Consider the following 19,653-nt stretch of genomic DNA (forward strand, 5'->3'; position numbering starts at 1 on the left):
TGGACTTATAGAAATGAAGATATTGATTTTACAAAATTATAAAATTCAAATAATATTTTAGAATTTTTTTTGATAATTTAAAATTATATAAAATATCATGAAGGGGCCCATAGTGCACATGGGCTCACCATGTATAAAGTGGGTGGGGCCCACATGCACCACACATGGGTGGCACGCCCCACCTATTGGATTCTTTCTTGGAGTTTAAGTTATTTCATGTTTGGTAGTATTATGTTATAACATGTAGTCAAATAAGATATGGAATATTTTGACCATATATTGACCAAATATTGAAAATATATATTGACTTGATATATCTTTGGAATATTTTGTGAAAGATTATGGAATGCATAATATTTTAATTAGATTTAATTTATCTAATTTTTATTGATGCGAAAATGGTTAAGGAAAGGGGGATAATGGTCAATGCACCTTCCCTAATGTTGATGGCCTATCTATGGAATGGATGGCTCAAATGTCTCACCGCACAAGTCACCATTGATTGACGGTCTATGTTCAATCTCACTAGAAAAGGCAAGCCGAGGAAAACCCTAAGAAACTCTAATATTGTTCAAGCTTATAAAAAAGGGATTGTGTCTACCCAAAATCTCTACACCTTATATTTTTATCTCTTTCTCTTAAGAAAGTTTCTATATCTCATGTTTAATCTCTCTCTCCCACATTGTGAAAGAACATAAGGGCTTAAGTTATGGAATTCTTCTCTTCCTATCTCTCAAATATGGATTTATGGCTAGGGTTTAGCAAAAAGAGAATTCATCTCTGTCAAACTAATTGCTAAGAGAATTCACTTAGGGTTTGAGTTTGTAATCAAAAGGGTTCATGTTCCATTAGTGTGGCTTGGCCGGAATTTGCTTTCCCGATTCGAGATTGAAGCTAGACCGTTGATCCCGTGCTATCGGGATGGTGGTGATTCGGTGTGAAGTGTAATAAGCCCAGTTGAGGTAATCTCCGGCACATTTCTTTTTGTTTCTTGCAATCTTATCTTTTATGCTCAAGTATAGTACGTAGTTGTTTCAATGACATCAAGTTGTTAAGATCTTGGTTTTATTGTTATGTTGATTTTATTTTGAAATTTGTCTTATTATAATAAAGACCACCTGTAAGTGATCTTTTGCCAAAAGAAATGGGTGAAATAAATAAATATATATCTTCCTCAGAAAAAGATCAGATAGGTCTTTCTTTCATTGGTAACAGAGCTATTGATACGAGATGTTATTAGTTGTCTTTTGTCTTTATTGAGTTTAGATCAAGCTTGAGAATGAGATATAAAAAAGCTAATGACCTTTGTGGTCAAGAAATACACTCACAGTTAAGAATTATTGAAATATTTCAACACCGAAAAGGCACTCTACATAATAAGTATTCTAGGCTATTTTGGAGTAGTTATATGAAAAATATAATGAGGTATTTTTCTATTATATACTTCAGTGATATTTTATGTCTTTAAGAGTAGGATTTACCTACAAAATTTCAGTGAGAGATCCGATAGAAATTGAGAGTTATGGACTCAACAATGAAGGGTGTCAGTTCTGACCATGCAAAATTCAGAAACTATCCATTGAGTTTTGTGATTTTTCTCATCAATTATATGATTTTATTTCTAGTTGAAATTGGACTGTGACTCATAAAATTGATTCTTCTTTCAAACAAAAAACGTTTCATTAAGAAAGTCATTGTGGTTTGAAAGATATGATCAATTTATTGAAACATGCGCAAGTATTATTTTCTGCAACAAAAATTATTTTTCATAACTTGGAATTTAAGATTTAATTTCTATTCTTAACATAATATTTTATGGTTCACACTAAGTTTTTAGACTTCCATTCTAAATCTAATTTGAGAGAGAAATATCTATGGGAAGAGAGGAATAAAAATTTTGGATTGAAGAGAGGTCATCCTTAATTCTGCAATTTGGTATGTCCTTCATTGAAGACATGAATAACTATATTTATCAAGCCTACTTAACATAGTGATATAAGGCTTGTGAAACTATATGTATTACTATTGTGTGTCTTCTTTCAAACAAAATTGGTTTGAAATGGAAACTCCATGATAGTAGAGAGAAAAGAAAATTTTACTAGATAGTGTTCATCTTGGAATTCTGTAGTATGATTTATTTTGTGACGTGAATGTCACTTATTTATTTCTCTAAAGAAAAATATTATTTGAGATTCAAACTATGATGTTACGATTTGGTTTTGAGTCTAGTTTTCAACACAAAAGATTTCAAGAAGGAATTTTTTGAAGATTGAGATAAACAACTTTTGATTGAGAGGTGCTCAACCTGATTTTCAACTGAAAAAATTACATTGTGACATAAATGTCACTAAAATAAATATTCACTAAATGGTATGATTTAGGGATGGAACTGAGCACTATTTTATATTTTTTTAGTCTACTTCATTGCTCAAAAGGATTCGAAGATTAGCTCTTTATGAGTAGAGAGATATCATATTTTTATCATGGGATGCTCAAGTTCTATTATGCGTTAAATTAAAAAGATGTGGCACGTTAAGACACATCTTTGGATTCCTAATTATGAAGGCCTTTTTTAGGGCTCATTTAAAAAGGTTTTATAGTGTGCTATGAGTATGGTTTATTATAATAAAAAGTTCAGAGAGAGGTAATACAAAGTTGACAAGATATGATTCTCTATATAAAGAGTATTCGATCTGGGAATAGCAGCAAGAAGAAGAAACACAATACTTATAAAAACATCTTGGTTTTTTCGAAATGAATGGATATATAGAGAGACTTGGTGGTAGCATAGAAACGCTAAAGATCAATGGGAGAATCTAAATTGTGATATTTGAAATAATGGGATGAAGAAGATATTTTCTTCACGGTGTAAGAAAGGAGAATCCAAGTGTCGAAGAGATGGACACTTCGTGACGTGTGAAACCAATGACCAATTTATTCTTCATCAGTTACTTGCACTTCCAAGATCACAAAAGCTTGTCAAACAAGTAAAAGCGATGAATCAAGAAAGCCTAGGTACCACACTACATGGTTTTGAGGTATGAAATCTATCCCACATTATATGGTAAGGTCATATAGGAAATGTCATATAGGGAAAGAAGATTCAATAACTATGTTTAATGTGTTTTGGTTATATTTTGGCTAATTGCTTTTTGAATATGTATGGAGTATATGAACATTAAGTGATAAGTGCTAACAAATTTAAAAGTACTGGTTTTGAATACCATGTGTTTTTATGCCTCCTTGTGCTTGAGTATGAACTACTTAAAGTAGTGATACACATGAAGATGTGATTTGATCAAGGGCTTTGAGCCCTAAGGATGAAACATGAGAGATAGGTGTAGCTCATTCAATTATGTAAGCACAAAGGGAGTGTTCTGATGGAACTCGGTCTTGGTGACCATCATCTCAATAATATCTATAATATGATGCATTGCATGTGATGATGATCTCTTAATAAATTCTCCATAATTGCCAAAAAGAAAGTATTTTGTCAAGGCTTTAATAGGCATTATTTAGTCGTGCTTTATTTTGGATAAAACTATAAGATGGTATATATGATTTTTTTTTGTGGCCATGAACTTGACTTGGTAGGAAATTAAAGGTGAATGCGGTAAAATGATTTATGAAAGCTAAACATGTATTTTATTAATTAAATTAGATGATTTGAAAAAAGGCCAAGTCTATGAATATGGTTTTGAGAAAACCATATAATCTTGCAAAGTCCATTAAGTCTTTATGAAAATCATTTTAACTTGTCATACTATAATATAACTATTGCTTGTGCATGCATATATATATACCAAGTCAATTTTTTTTATTAAAAAGAAAAACATTTTGTCTTGAAGGTATATATAAAAGTGGGAGAAATCATGCATTGTTTTTTTTAAATACCTATATGCCTTGACCCATGTTTCTAGTTATTTAGTATCCTCGATTACCTAAGACTTTGAACCAAAGAAAATGTTGTAGGAATGATATTATGCTGGGCTTCCCTAATACATGTTGTGTTGATTAGATAACTTGGTTTGTATGAATTTACTACCAAGATGTCTAGTGTGGTTGAACCTTTGTGGTTCATGAAGGTTTCTGCATATTGTAAAACCAACAGGTATTGAATTACATATTGCATGAGACTTGGTATGCTACCTCATGATATATGCATAAGAATGTTGATAATGTATATGTTGTATGTGTAATAATTGAGTGGGAGTTGCTATAGTCCCATGTTTTTTTAGCTGCTTGGATATTCAGTTATACAAGTGCAAGCTATCTCACAGATCCAGATGATGTGAAGTCTACATCTAGATATGTGTTCATGCTTGGAGGGGTTGCAGTTTCTTGGAAATCAAAGAAACAAGATGTGACGAAATTGTCCACCATGAAGGCAATTTCAACTGTTAAGAAATTTATTAATCGACTTGACTTTCACGTCATGCGTTGTGAGACAGTAATAATTTTTTACGACAGCACAGTGACGATATGAGTGTTCAAGGAGCCACGATTCTATAAGAACTCCAAGCATATAAAACCATGTTTTTATCACCTGAGGAATGATGTGAGATTAAGAAAGATCAAGATTTAGATAAACTAAATATTCCATTGGGAGCACCTGCTAGTATTTGATATGCCAAATGGAATAACAGACTATAATGTTGTTCACTCATGGAACCCAAATGTTTGGTGCTGATTGTATGGCTACAAATGGGAGCAGCTTATTTGAAGAACTCTTTTGAGTTCATGAACATACGACCCCATACAATGAGGGTACGTGATGGTCTTTTTGCAATAACATGTCCATGATTCACGATGCGATGTGAAAGATGAGCTACGATCATTTTTGGGATGAGATCCGAGCAGCAAAGAGAAAAATGTGTTGCTTCTATAAATCCTTTTGTGAAAGGATTGATGATGAAAGCCATGATTAATGTATTGAGAGAATAAGTAAAAATACTTGAGAGAGATTGTAATAGGGAGAGAGAGATGAGAATAAGAGAAAGTGAGAAAGAGATAATGTAAGGCATTCAAAAGCCCAGTGGGAGACGTTGGGTTTATGTGGTCTTTAAAGCCCTGATGAGTGCTTGTAAAATGAATGATATAGTGGAACATGAACTCAGTGGGAGTGTGATCCCTCGTGGACTATACTAAAAAAGTGATGGTTTGCTTATATCAATCTGTGCTTGACTATCCAGGGCAGTTGGTTGAGAAAAATCCATGTTACTTGGGCATGAAGAACAAACCGATGAGGGTTTATAGGTTAGCCCTTGATGAGGTCGGAAAACATGCCGGGATGAGTGAGTCGAGGGACTGTGCGACCCTTGTGTGTGATGGTGGCTTATAGAGACATGGCCTAAAACCTCATCCATATACCATCACATGGCATGCATATCGATAGATCATTTGGGAAAGCCAGAATCCACCTTTTAGGGTGGAACGTATGCATGTGCGAGAGATACCCCAATGCGCCATAGAGTTGTGGTCGCATAAGGTATTGGTGACTTTGACTTGTCTTTAGGGGAGGATCTATAATCCACAGACTGAAATTGCGACCCCTTGGCTCATCCGTCAGACTTCGGTGACCCGTTAATGGCCTCTGCTTGGACTGTGGGTCATAAGAAACGCTGGGTCGGTTCAATAAGGCAAGTGTGGTCTGTAGTCCACAGTTGAAGGTAGAGTGCCCTATGACTGCAAATTAAATTCTTTAACTATATGAATCCATTACCCATCAAGTTAATTTAATTAAGTTTGTTTTATGATAGAAATTATTTTAAAATTATTATTTGAATTTTTATGAGTCATTTGATATTTTATTTATAATTTTTTTGGACTTATAAAAATAAAGATATTGATTTTATAAAATTATAAAATTCAAATAATGTTTTAGAATTTTTTTTGATAATTTAAAATTATATAAAATATCATGGAGGGGCCCATAGTGCACATGGGCCCACCATGTGTAAAGTGGGTGGGGCCTACATGTGCCGCAGGCACACCCCACCAATTGGATTCTTTCTTGGAGTTTAAGTTATTTCATGTTTTGGTAGTATATGTTATGGCATGTGGTCAAATAAGATATAAAATATTTTGACTATATATATTGGCCAAATATTGAAAGTGTATATTGACTTGATATATCTTTAAAATATTTTGTGAAAAGATTATGGAATGCATAATATTTTAATTAAATTTAATTTATTTAATTTCTATTGATAGGAAAATAGTTAAGGAAAAAGGGATAATGGTCCATGCACCTTCCATAATATTGATGACCCATCTATGGAATGGTTGGCTCAGATCTCTCACCCCACAAGTCACCCTTGATAGACGGTCTATGTTCAATCTCCCAAGAAGAGGCAAGCTAAAGAAAACCCTATGAAACTCTAATCTTGTTCAAGCCTATAAAAAGGGAATGTTTTTACCCAAAATCTCTACACCTTATCTTTCTATCTCTCTCTTAAAAAAGTTTCTCTCTCATGTTTGATCTCTCTCTCCCACATTGTGAAAGAACCTAAGGGTTTAGGTTATGAAGTTCTTCTCTCTCTTATTTCTCAAATATGGATTTATGGCTAAAGGTTTTAAGATTTAGCAAAAAGAGAATACATCTCTATCAAGCTAGGTTGCTAAAAGAATTCACCTAGGTTGCTAAGAGAATTCACCAAGGGTTTGAGTTTGTAATCAAAGGGGTTCATATTCCATTGGTGTGGCTTGGCCGAAATTTGCTTTCCTGATTCGAGATTGAAGCTAGACCGTTGATCCCGTGCCATCGGATGGTGGTGATTCGGTGTGGGGGGTAATAAGCCCGGTTGAGATAATTTTCGGCACTCTTCCTTTTGTTTCCGAGCCATAGTTGTTTCAATGGCATCGAGTTGTTAAGATTTTGGTTTTATTGTTATGTTGATTTTATTTTGAAATTTATCTTATTATAATAAAGACCACCTGTAAATGATCTTTTGCCAAAAGAAAAGGGTGAAGAAAAAAAAAAAAATGTATTCCTCTATAAAAGATCACATAGGTCTTTCTTTACCAAGTGCCCCCCTCCAAGGATCTTTCAAATTTGCTTGTTGGCTCCCCCACTAGATTGCTTGAAGTTTAAGATCGATTTTACTTCATTTGGTAATCTAGGAAACACAGGTAGTGTGGTTGTAATTTGTGATCATAATGGCTGTTTTGTGGTTCTTAATTATTAGGAAATGGTTGTGATGATGATGATGAATGACCGCTTTTTGTGGTTGGCTGATTTCTTTGCCACTCTACGACTTGATTCAAATTATGTAGCGGAGATCATGCCCAAAGATGGGAGTCCCATTAGTGAAGGTACTTAATTTCAAGAAGTTGGAGGCTAAGAGCGACTCCATGTTATTGGTGGGTTGCAAGTTAGAAAGATCAATACATCCTTGGAATTAACTCTCTTATTCACAATAGTTGCTGGCAGCGTTTTAAAAAACGCCGAGTCGAACCGGACTCGCCCGGTTCGACTCGAAAATAGTGAAAAAGGAACCGGATCGCCCAAAAATCGGAAATCGTCCGGTTCTAGAGAGAACCGGACGATTCTGTACAGTGAATCGCCGATTCACTGTACAGAATCGGCGAGTCCGAACAGTGAATCGGCGATTCCGTACGGATTTTTTTTTTTTTTTTTTTTTTTTTTTTTTTTTTTTTGGTAATCCATGATAGATTTTTTTGTAATCCATGATCGAATTTTTTGTAACCCATAATAGAATTTTTTGTAATCCATGATCGAAATGTTTGTTTTCTTTTCTTGTAATCCATGATCGATTTTTTTGTTTTTTTTTTTTTTTTTGTAACCCATGATAGAATTTTTTGTAATCCATGATCGAATGTTTTGTAATATATGATCGAAATGTTTGTTTTTTTTTTGTAATCCATGATCGAAATGTTTGTTTGTCTTTTTTTAATCCATGATTGAATTTTTTGTTTTTTGCTTTTTTTGTAACCCATGATAGAGTTTTTTGTAATCCATGATTGAATTTTTTGTAATCCATGATCGAACTATTTTTTTCTTTTTTTGTAATCCACGATTGAATTTTTTGTTTTTTTTGTTTGTTTTTTTTGTTTGTAATCCATGATCAAATTTTATGTAATCCATGATCGAATTTTATGTAATCCATGATTGAATTTTTTGAAAATTTGTGATTTTTTTTGTTTAATCCATGATCGAATTTTTTTTTGTAATCCATGATAGAATTTTTTGAAAATTTGTGATTTTTTTTTTAATCCATGATCGATTTTTTTGAAAATTTGTTTTTTTTTTTTTTTAATCCATATTATTCAAAGAGAAAACGAGAGAGATGATGATTCTGAGGCCACACTATCCCAGCCATATTATTCACATATCGAGTCCCAACAGCAACAGTATAGGGATGAGCACGAAATACTGTAAATTAAATGCTGAATGGCGGTTCATGCAGGGAAAGAACATATCAATATTCGCATATTCATTCAAAAACATGAAAATTCTTAATGGAGTACCCTCATTTTTTATTGAATTCCTAAAAACCAATATTTATAATGAATTTTAATAATTTTTTCGGATTTTTTTGAAGCTTTATTCTGACCGATTCATCCGATTCCGATCCGGATCGCCGATTCGCCGATCCGGATCGGTTTTTGAAAAGCCCGATCCGGGTCACCGATCCGGTTTTTAAACCATTGGTTGCTGGTGATTATATCATCTCCATCAGTCTGTAAGTTACACATGCAGAGAATCAAAACGAAGATGTTGAATCATTGGCTACGTTTGGAGCCAAACCATCTAAGGCAACAATTTAGTGTGTTAGATTGTTTGATTTTATTGCTCTACTTATTTCATCAGATGCAACAAGTGCGTCATTCTAAAGGATTCTCTCCTAATTGTGTCATTCTCGTTTTTGAAAAGTTCATGTGCGGATAACAAATAAGTTGCGTTATTATATGGTCCGAAATTTGCATCATTTTTATGTTGAGGTATTCTTTTTTAAAACTTTTTTTATTTCAATTTTACGTCCGATTCGATGCTAGCAACATAAAAACCATGTTTTTCCATTTTTTTTGTTTTAGTTATAAATACGATGGTATGTAACCTTTGTAAATAGGATAGTATGTAATCTCTACACTCGAACTGCCCTCTTTCGGGGTGGTTCAAAAGTAGCAATTCCGAACCATCCCTCACAAAAACATTTCCCAAGTATGATGTGGTACGAAGTTCTTACCTTTGGACTGCTGCACACTTCAAAATCCTTTTGAGCATGAAAACAGATCGAGATTGCCACTTCGAAGCACTATGTACTAAGAAATTTTTTTAAGTATGGAGCGGTTTGATCCGCTTAATACTTTCAAATTCCTTTAACTATGGAATAGTTCGAAGTTGCTAGTTTTGAACCGCTCCATAACTTTAAGCTTTATTTTTAGGTCTATAGCGGTTTGAAGGTGCCAAACTCCAACTACTTCATACTTAAAAAGACAAGTATTAAGTTACTAATTTTGTACCGCCCAAGAATTGGTTGTTTCTTGTCACCTTATTTATAACCAAAACCATAAATGTGCAAAAATATGGTTTGTTGTATGTTACTAACATGGAATTCGTTGTCAAATGGGAATAAATAAAAATATAAAAAGAGGTTTACAATGTAAAATGATTTATATTTTGGACTATATATTAAGGCCACCACTTATCTCTGATCACATAAATTTTTGTTTTAAAGTTTGGATGATGATGATGATGATTGAGTAATATAACGTTCTCTCAAAAAGAAATTATGGGGTTTACTCCACGAGAAAGAGCTTGTTATTGTAAAAATCCTTTTTTTTTTTTGCCCTTCTTGGAGTAAATGACATATTTCTTGAAAAACAATTAAAAAATCAACATACATTATTCCAGTATTGGAAAAACCTTGTCCAATATATGTTTGAGATGCCCCATGTTATGGAAACTTTTTCTATAAAATAGGTAGTGAAGAGAAAAAATAAAAGTAAAAATTTGTGGTAAATAGGTTGATTTCTAAAGTTGTTTATCGAAAAGTATTTAGTTAGTAAAAAAAAACCTCTTCAAAGATGGATTTTGGATCCAAAATTTTGAAATTTGTTAATCTCTATTTTTTAAATATATATATATATTTAAAAAATAAAAATAATATTTTTTAATATATTTTTCTACCATTGTGTCAACTTCTTTTGACGTCACTATAAAATGGATGTCTGATACATTCGTAGACACACGTGTCCCTCACCAAAACCGTGTCCATTTATTTTTATTGCAATAACTTCAGCATTTTATCGCAATTTCCATTTCTTTATCTCCCCTTTCATTGGCATCTCTACCTATCTTTCACTCTTCCCCCTCCCCCCTTCTCTCGTCTCATTTGTATTCTCTCTCTCTGTCAATTGTCATCTCTTATTTTGTTTCACGACTTTTCAGATCTCTCTCTGCTAAAATGGTTGCATTCAGCGGTGACGAAACCGCTCCATTCTTCGGCTTCCTTGGAGCCGCTGCTGCCCTGGTCTTCTCCTGTAAATCGCTTTCTCTCTTTTTTAGTTTCTCTCTCTGAGGGTTTCAATCCTTTTTTCTCTGTTTTAATGGATTCTAGGGTTTGACTATTTCAGGCATGGGAGCAGCTTATGGAACAGCCAAGAGTGGGGTTGGTGTGGCATCCATGGGTGTGATGAGGCCTGAACTTGTGATGAAATCTATTGTACCAGTGGTTATGGCTGGTGTTTTGGGTATCTATGGCCTAATTATTGCAGTGATTATAAGTACAGGTATAAACCCTAAGGCAAAGCCCTACTATTTGTTTGATGGCTATGCCCATCTCTCCTCTGGTCTTGCTTGTGGCCTTGCTGGTCTCTCTGCTGGTATGGCAATTGGAGTTGTTGGTGATGCCGGTGTCAGGTATACTGTTTTTTCAGATCTGTTTATATTTTTTATTTTTCAATTCATTTTGGTGCTATGATTTATGTAGATCTAGTTTTTTTTTCCTCAGGAGAATTCACTTTCGCTGTATGTGATCTATGGATTTGATGGTATAGATGTGCTATAATGTATGCTTAGGTTTGATTGAGTTTGATTCTTCCTCGTTTGCTTGATTCATGGCTCTCTGAGTAAGAGGTGGGATTTTATTGGGTTTTTATCATTGGAGATGGTGTTTGAGATGTGCAGTTAATTTAGTTTTTTGGTAGAGTTATAGAAAAATAAAGTCTAGTAGGTTGGTTATTTCTGTTGATATTGTGCTTGTTATTGAGGGAACAAAATGGTGAAATGGTTGATGCAGGTGAAATTAGCATTTTGTTGGTTTATCCTGGATGTTGATCTATTGCTTGCTGGTGTTTTGGATCGACTTCTGGTTCGATGAGATGTTAATTAATTTTTTGGTTGAATTATAAAAAAATAAAGTCTTGTAGGTTGACTATTTCTGTTGATATTGTGGTTGTTATTGGTGCATAAAATGGTGCGATAGTTGATGCAGGTGAAATTAGCATTTTGTTGGTTTATCCTGGATGTTGATCTATTGCTTGCTGGTGTTTTGGATCCACTTCTCGTTTGAGGGGGTTGTGTTTCAGTTTCTCTTTATTGATGATTTGTTGAGTTTTTTACTATGGTAATGCTGGTTTATTATAAGTATTTTTGTTTATTGTTTTTTTCTGATGATGCAAACTGAATTGCGAGAATAGGTAGGTAGATGATTTGCGGACTTCAGATCATGGGTCATGCTCCTTAAACTTCATGTTTGGTGCTTGGAGTTGTTGGGATTTGTATTGCTAGCATGATTTAGAAAGTGGGTGTATTTTGTTTTCATTTGTTCATCATATCTTTTTCTGCTTTCATGATACAATAAATAATCAATGGGGGCTCGTAAGGTTGATACCAATGTGATTCTTTGTTTTGAATATTTAGTTGTCTTACTTTCGAAGATGCAATCAGTTATACTGGGGTTCCCAGTACAGCAGACCCTTGTTATGTTCTAGAAACAAGTCCGATCCCATTCTCCAAAATTGTGGAAAATGCATCTCCTCTTTTTTACATCACTTATCCATGCTATTACACAAGCTTTTGCATATTCTAGGCATGTTTCAACCATACATCCTTTCATGTTCTGGTTTCTTTCGTTAATTTTCTCTGTATTTTCCAAAAACTGATTCCCATGAATTTTGGGAGTTCTCTTAGCCCATGTTTTGGTGCATAGAATTGTAGCCAAAGCATTATTTTCTATTACACCCCTTAAGTAGTGGCTGCATGTTGCTCACCCCTGTGCTTGGGTGAGCTTGCACTTTGGAATCCCCAAAATGCCTCTGAATTGCCCCTATCATACAAAATTTAAAAACTTGTATTTCCTCTATTCTCGTGAAAGAGGGACTTCTTTTATATGTTTATAGAAGATTGTAATTTCAAGGTTGCTACTAATGATGTGGCTGCAATAGTAGCTAATGATATTTCTTTGATATGACTACTGTGACATCCATGTGAGGCCTTAATGTTCCTTAGCACCAATTTTATCAATTTGATTTCTTAAGCGATTCCCTCCATACGTATGCTTATGATCTAGTAACACATGGAAGTGGGTGGATCTTTTTTGGCGATCCAGTGGCTGAATAAGTTACTTTGACTTGGATAACTTATGTTCTGGAAAATGATGTTTCTTTCTGTTTAGTGTTTTTTTGGTGTGTATATGCTTCATATGCTACGGGTTGCTGTGAGTTTCTAACGGAGTTAGATTTCTCTAAGGATCATTGGTGTAAGCTACTAGTTTATTGATGCAAATACCCTTTGTTCCATAATATTGGCAGTTGACATGTATTAGGTTATGCATGTATATGGAAGTAATTCATGGAAATTCAATGTTGTAAAGGCGATCCCAAACTCTTCTTGCTGTTTCTGTCTTTTATAACTTCCTATGAACTGATTAACGAACTGGTTAAGCAGTCAGCATCTGTATTTTGTGAGTGTACACATATCCATGTGTTAATTTTACTATGAAAATCAATTATGTTCTATGGCCAATACGTCTACAAATAAGTCTATATTGTTGATTTGGAATTTGGTGTGTTCCAAAATACTGTCCTTTATAGCATCATTTGAACTGATTGACAAACTCATTCAGTAGTCAGCATCCATATTTTCGAGTTCAGACATGTTAATTTTACTATGGCATTGAATTATGTGATTTTATTACAGGTGCTACTTCTACAAAGAGGTTCTGGACTGTTTGGAATGTGCTGTGTTCCAAAATGACTTTGTATTGAATTTGACCGATGCTCTCCGTCTGCTCTTTTTATATAGGAATAAAACTATCTAAAGTCAATTATTTTCATATCCATGGCTGTTAGCTGTAGTTCATCCAAAATCTTGACTTTTGTGTGTTTTTGTGTGCTTGTGTCTATAAATACAAAGGTTCTTGTTAGAATGAATTTTAATGAGGTATCTTCACTGAAAGTCATTGCTTTTGGTAAAAAGTTACTTGTATATGTAACCTAATCACTGAGGAAGGATACATTTGAAAATTTTCACAGATGTACCATGGCATTGAAAGTAAGCATTTTGGAACTTTGTTTGTAAAATACCCTTATCCTTTGAAATTTTCATCCATGTCTATATATAGATGGCAAAACTATCCTGTCTTCAGTGATAAGTACACATGTACCTTCCTTCGTAACAAAGCAACCCACAAATAATAACTTTTAGCAAAAAAAACCACATATGTGGTAAATCCACCTTTAACAACCCATACTAACCTCAGCTTTTATTTTTTGAGGGGTTGTTAAGCTTAGATTATCCCCATATTATTGATTGCAATGATCATGGCCCTTTACTTTAACATTACTGTTTCTGGGGGATATTATTAGTATTGTTATTTTATTTTATTTATTGAGCCCCATGCCTTTGGGGCTTACTTCTTTTACTTTGTCATTGCACATACGTGTCTATGCACTATGCATGTGTATTCCTGCCTGTAGACACTTGTGTGGTTTAGTTGCTTCTTAGATATTCCCTTGGAACAGAAAAGATAAACTGCCTGAAACATGGGACTCCTTGATGATTATGAATCAAGCTACAATTTTGAATGTCATCCTAAAGTATGCCTATTTTGAAGTATTCATGCATGAGTCCGAAATGCCCAAAATTGTGATGCAAATGGTTTTCTGATGTAATCTTGTCTGACTGATCACTCACCAATCGAAAGAGCCGAAGTTTGGGTAAAGAAAACAGAGGAGCCATGTTTTGAGTCTTTGATTGGTTTGACTGATATGACAGGCTGGTTTAATTGGTCCTATTGATCTGGTTCAAAACATTCCTGATGGTTTAAAATGGTTTTGGGATATCTTTGTTCCTCATCAGTTTATACCTGAGAGCAGGATTGTTCTTGTTGCAACGAATGTTATCGATTAAGGGTGTTCATGGGTGTGTACCACCTAGTGTCATCCAGAAAAGTCCAGTTATATGATGAATTTATCTGGTCTTTTGAAAATTTCCTTTTATGCTGAGTCCATTTGTGCTAGAGAAGCTATTCTGCATGCCTTAAAACGATTGAGTTGTAGTAAGATTGGCACAAGGCAATTCACATGTACTGTCAAAGTTTCCTTGATATTGATAAATTTTCAATCGTTCAACTTCTAAGAGGCATGGCTCATGAATTATGGAGCATTCTTGCAGATCTAACATAATTTGTTTCAATATATGCACAATCTTTTGGAGATAAAATGTTTAATGCATAAGTGTGGATATAGACACAGATGCAACAAACGGCTTTTATCATTGGATGCATGTTTTTGACGTACCAGAATGGATGTGACACCCATTTTCATGTGGCTATGCATCAATGTCTTGTCTACTGCAACCCAGCTATTGTGTGAAATTGTAAAGAACGTGTTGGGAATCACTCATGCCCATTGTGACAGGAATCACATCTGAAATAAATTAGGAATCTAGTTGGTGCATATGAGGTAGGATTTGATTTCTGAAGGTGTTTCTTATGTTAATTGCCACTCAGGATTGGGGCATCTGGTTGGGTGCCTCAGAGTTGATGCTCCCTTGTCATAATGCCTTATTTTTTATGCTTCCATCTTATTTCTTCTGACAGAAAATACACATTCTGTTCACGGTTTGCCTCTGGATTTTTTGCTCTTTCTTAAGAGACAATGTTTGAGTTTGTTTGATATCGTAGGCATGGCTGATCTAGAGCTAAGATGTGCTGCATGAGATGCTGTATTAAAATCATTTGCTATGGATGATTAATTAGAAAAAAACTGTGAATTTGGTGACTGTGAGATCGAATAGGTTCATGCAATACTTCCCAAAGTTGGTAGTTCTTATTTTCAGGTATAACAAAAGGCTACAGATTTGTATACCCCAATTTGGTGTTAGTTGAAGTTTCTGTTTTCTCCGTTGTGTGAATTAGGAACAGAGAATGTACATCTAGGACGCGTGGGGTTGTTTGGTCTATGTTTTATCATCCCGTTTTACTTGTAACCCCATTGCACTAAACCTCTCTCTGTAACCCCATTGCACAAAACCTCTCTCTCTCTCTCTCTCTCTCTCGCTCTCACACACACACACACCCCACACATGCAGGCGGACACATATGTCTACATATGTTCAGACGCACTTGCTCATGCAAACAACATCAAGATTTTGAATGGATGATCTAGATTAATATTTTTATTGATGATTAGGTCAATGTCCTTCCGCCTTTATGTGAAATGACAATAAAGTATCCAAAGAGTCAAATAAATCTGACGCTAGAGACGTGTATTCTGATTGTAACCATTTGAGGGGTCTCATTTGCAGGGCCAATGCACAACAGCCAAAGCTTTTTGTGGGTATGATCCTCATTCTTATCTTTGCTGAAGCGCTTGCCCTATATGGTCTCATTGTTGGCATCATTCTTTCCTCTCGTGCCGGTCAATCTCGAGCAGAATGAGGAGAGGGAAAGCCATGGCTTTCGTTGCACCATATTTATCAATATTAGAACATCTGATTCCTTTGGGGGAGAAAAAAAATGAAATGTTCACTGGGACATTTAGCTTGAATTTTCCGATTTTTGTTTGTTGAATTAATTGAGAACCATTATTCATGCAACTCTGGGACCTTTGATCTGTGTAATTTACTGTCTCGTCCCTTTCAATCCTACTTAACTCACTTGGTTCTCGAGGACCAGTGCTATTTGTGGGCATTCAGTTGTCGAGGATGATGTGTGGTCATATAAGCGTTGGAACTATCATCGATGAGGAAATGAAACATTGGGTACCATGGAATTTTTGTGGGTTTTATTTATTCTAGCTCCTGTATTATTACGATTTTTATAGCCATATGCTTTCATTGAATATTGTGTGTTATATGGCTGGATTTCTCTTTTTTGGGAAAATATCTCTGCAGACCTTATTTTCAGATTTATTTTTTCATGGACTTAGGTTCCAAAACCTATCTATTTTTAGGTTTTATTTATTTATAAACTTCGAGATTTCAAATTCTATCTGATTGCATAAAAATTCTATTTATTATATCTTTTAATCTCGGATCAATTTTACTTATTTTTATTTCCAAATAAATTTAAAAAATACATTATTTCTAAACCATCTTTCTTAACAAACCCTCTTTTCATGTGTTTCTCTTTCATTCTTTCCGTGAATCTCCCAAACCCATCTTTCTCTTTACGTACTTCCCTCAACTCTCTGACTACACTCTCCTTCACATCTGCTCTCTCCAACCGCTTGGACTCCGTCTCTCTCTATACACTTCCTCTCTTCTCCTTTCTCCCAAAAAAAAAAAAAAAAGAATTGTAAATGCTAAATGCTTCCGCTCTCACCAAGCGGAAGTGAGGGTGCAGATCTGCTCCATGCCATCAACACTATGCACCCGAGACAGCAGTGTAAATGCTAAATACTCACCCAAAAAAAAAAAGGCTTTCCTGCAATCCGTAGACGTTTTATTGTAATTGTAAATCTATTTTGTGGGTGATTTACCATAAATCATCAAAAATTCCTCTTTTTTTATGTTGTAAATAACTAAAAAATACGGAAATTTCTAAGGTTTTTTTCGGATGATATATTGTAAATCTAAACATGCTCCCCGTCCCGCAGGTCTCAGGTAAAATAAATAAATAAAATGAAAAGAATAAAGTATGGCACAAACGTGCAGAATTTTAAATAAATAGATGTATACAATGAAGAGAAGGCTTTGTGGTGATGGTCCTCGGTGTTTTTTTTTCTTTTTTTCTTTTTTTTTTTCCTTTTTTTGTTTTTGCTTTTAAACCCGTTATGGAGGAGTCAATCTTTGGAGAAAGAAAAGAAAAAGAAAGAAAACGAAAGAAAATGCGATGTAGATGAATTTAAACTTTTTCCTCATGATCTGTTGATGAATAGTGATAAAAAAATCATTTTTTGTTTTGCTTTTGTCTTTTACTATTTGTTTAGGGGTTTTTTTGTCACTACAATATGAAATCTAAAATAAAGGGATTTTTTGAGTGACATGATTCTTCTTGTTTTTTTAACTCCTCTCTCTTTAAAAAAGGGGTTAGCGCTTCCTTAGGTTGTGTTGAGAAAGAGAAGGAGGTGAAGAAGAATTTTCTCTTCCTATTATTAGGAGAAATTGTATGAGCTTATATTGCTCATGTTCTTGGGTCATTCAAAGTGAAGGGGGGTAAATCGTGGTTTTGGGTGATCACAAGGACGGTATTCTTGGTAATGTTTTTTCATCAATTTTCTCCTCCATTTTTCTCCTTTTGAGGTAATATCGTATCCCTTGTAAATTTCTCTTTTGATCGTGGAATACTTGCCGGCTTGCTCGTGGACGTAGCCCTACGGGGTGAACCACGTTAAATTGGTGTTATGGTTTCTCTCTAATTTTCTCTCATGACTATGTTTTCCATCTTTAATTTATTTTCTTAAATTGTTGCACACGGTCCTTGAGGTTATTATTGGATTATCGATTTTACATATTTGGTATTAAGTGTGTGATATTCGATGATCGGTTAAATTGGGGTTTCAGGTATTCAGAGCCTTAACAAGTGATATCAAAGCATTAGGTTTTGTACAATATATTTTGGAAAATAGTGAGTAATCGATTTGAGGTGGAGAAATTTGATGGACAAAACGATTTTGAGATATGGAAAATTCAAGTTCATGATCTTTGGTCCAACAAGGGTTATACAAAATATTACTCAGAAAGGAAAAGAAATTAGAGTCCATGACTAATGAGGATTGGGAGGAAATTGACCTTAAGGCTATGGCTACAATTCGATTGTGCTTAGCAAATAAGGTTTTTATTCAATATAGTGGGAGAGAAGACGGGAAAGGACTTGTGAGAGAAATTGGAAAGTATTTATCAAAACAAATCTCTTACGAATCGTGTTCTATTAAAGATAAAATTGTTTGCTTTAAAGATGAAAGAGGGGACAAAAGTTTCTGATCATTTGAACACTTTCAATAACATTATTTGTGAACTCGATAGTGTTGGTGAAAAAATGAAAGGTGAGAACAAGGCGGAAAGTTTGTTACGTATTTTACCGGAATCTTATGATAATTTAGTGACAACATTAAGTTGCACTAAAGAAAGAGAAAGTTCACTTGACTTAAGTTGGTTGATTAGTACTTTGCTTGCTCATGAACTTTGAAAAAAGACATCTATTGGAGAATCGGAATCGAAAATGTACTTTTCAAGGGGTCGTTCAAGTGAGAGAGGTAACTCCTATCGAAATTCTTCTAGATCTAAGTCGAAAGCTCGATCCAAGTCTAAAGGCCGAGAAAACAAGTTTGTTTGTTGGGGATGTGGTGAAGCCAGACATATGAAAAAAAATTGTACAAAAAGTAAAGGACTAAAGTTTGAAAAAGCAAGGGAAACCAATGAGTCCAAAAATGAGGTAAATCAAATGGAGGGATCTACATTCGATTTTATTGAAGAAGAGGTTTATGTCGTGGGTAACAATCCCGAATTCCATCAAAATTGGATTTTGGATAGTAGTGCTACACATCATATGTGTCCACACAAGTCATGGTTTAGTTCATATGAACCATGTGATGGTGGTTCTGTATTGATCGAAAAAATTCAAGTAGTAGAATGGTTGGGATTGACAAGGTGAAATTAAGGATGTATGATGAAAGTATATGTACACTTGAGCATGTTCGACATGTACCGGACTTGAAGAAAAGTTTAATTTCTCTTTTTTTATTGGATTACCATGGATATAAATTCACTGGACAAGCGGGGGTTCTCAGAGTATCTAAGGGTGCTCTTGTTGTGATCAAGGCTGTTAGAGTTGGGAACTTGTATAAGCTATTGGGAAGCTCCATTGTTGATGATGCGGCAAATTCGGTAGTGGAGAGTAATGATCTTCCACTATGCTTATGGCATAGGAGGTTGGGCTACTTGAGTGAAAAGGGTACGAAGATTTTGATGAAGAGGAAGCTAATTCCCACCATAAAATTTGGACAATCCAATTTTGTGAGCAATGTCTATGGAAAACAACATAAATGAATTTTCAAAGCCGGAAGCCATACAAGCAAGGGAATACTTGATTATGTTCACTCGGATTTATGGGGCCCCTCACCCATAATGTCATATGGTGATACATTATATTTTATTTTATTTATAGATGACTTCTCAAGGAAGGTATGGGTGTTCACTCTTAAATCAAAGAGTGATGCATTTTTTGCCTTCAATCATTTAAA

The 19,653-nt window shown here is 34.6% G+C and overlaps 1 protein-coding gene across 1 annotated transcript; it reads left to right on the top strand.

Moving 5' to 3' along the window:
• Positions 1-10,397: 10,397 nt before the first annotated feature.
• LOC18436742 (V-type proton ATPase 16 kDa proteolipid subunit) lies at positions 10,398-16,242 on the top strand. The gene is made up of 3 exons (XM_006846964.4): positions 10,398-10,506; positions 10,600-10,885; positions 15,776-16,242. The coding sequence occupies exons 1-3, from the start codon at positions 10,431-10,433 to the stop codon at positions 15,906-15,908; spliced, it is 495 nt and encodes a 164-aa protein (XP_006847027.1). The 5' UTR covers positions 10,398-10,430; the 3' UTR covers positions 15,909-16,242.
• The last annotated feature ends 3,411 nt before the right edge of the window (positions 16,243-19,653 follow it).

This window comes from Amborella trichopoda, chromosome 11, assembly GCF_054954075.1.
Source record: "Amborella trichopoda isolate Santa Cruz 75 chromosome 11, AtrichopodaSantaCruz75HAP2 v2.0, whole genome shotgun sequence".
NCBI classification, from domain to species: domain Eukaryota; kingdom Viridiplantae; phylum Streptophyta; class Magnoliopsida; order Amborellales; family Amborellaceae; genus Amborella; species Amborella trichopoda.

Coding starts and splice junctions, on each gene's coding strand:
- LOC18436742 (XM_006846964.4), top strand. CDS start 10,431: ATGGTTGCATTCAGCGGTGACGAAACCGCTCCATTCTTCGGCTTCCTT. Junction 10,507..10,599: donor TGCTGCCCTGGTCTTCTCCT/GTAAATCGCTTT, acceptor TGACTATTTCAG/GCATGGGAGCAGCTTATGGA. Junction 10,886..15,775: donor GTTGGTGATGCCGGTGTCAG/GTATACTGTTTT, acceptor TCTCATTTGCAG/GGCCAATGCACAACAGCCAA.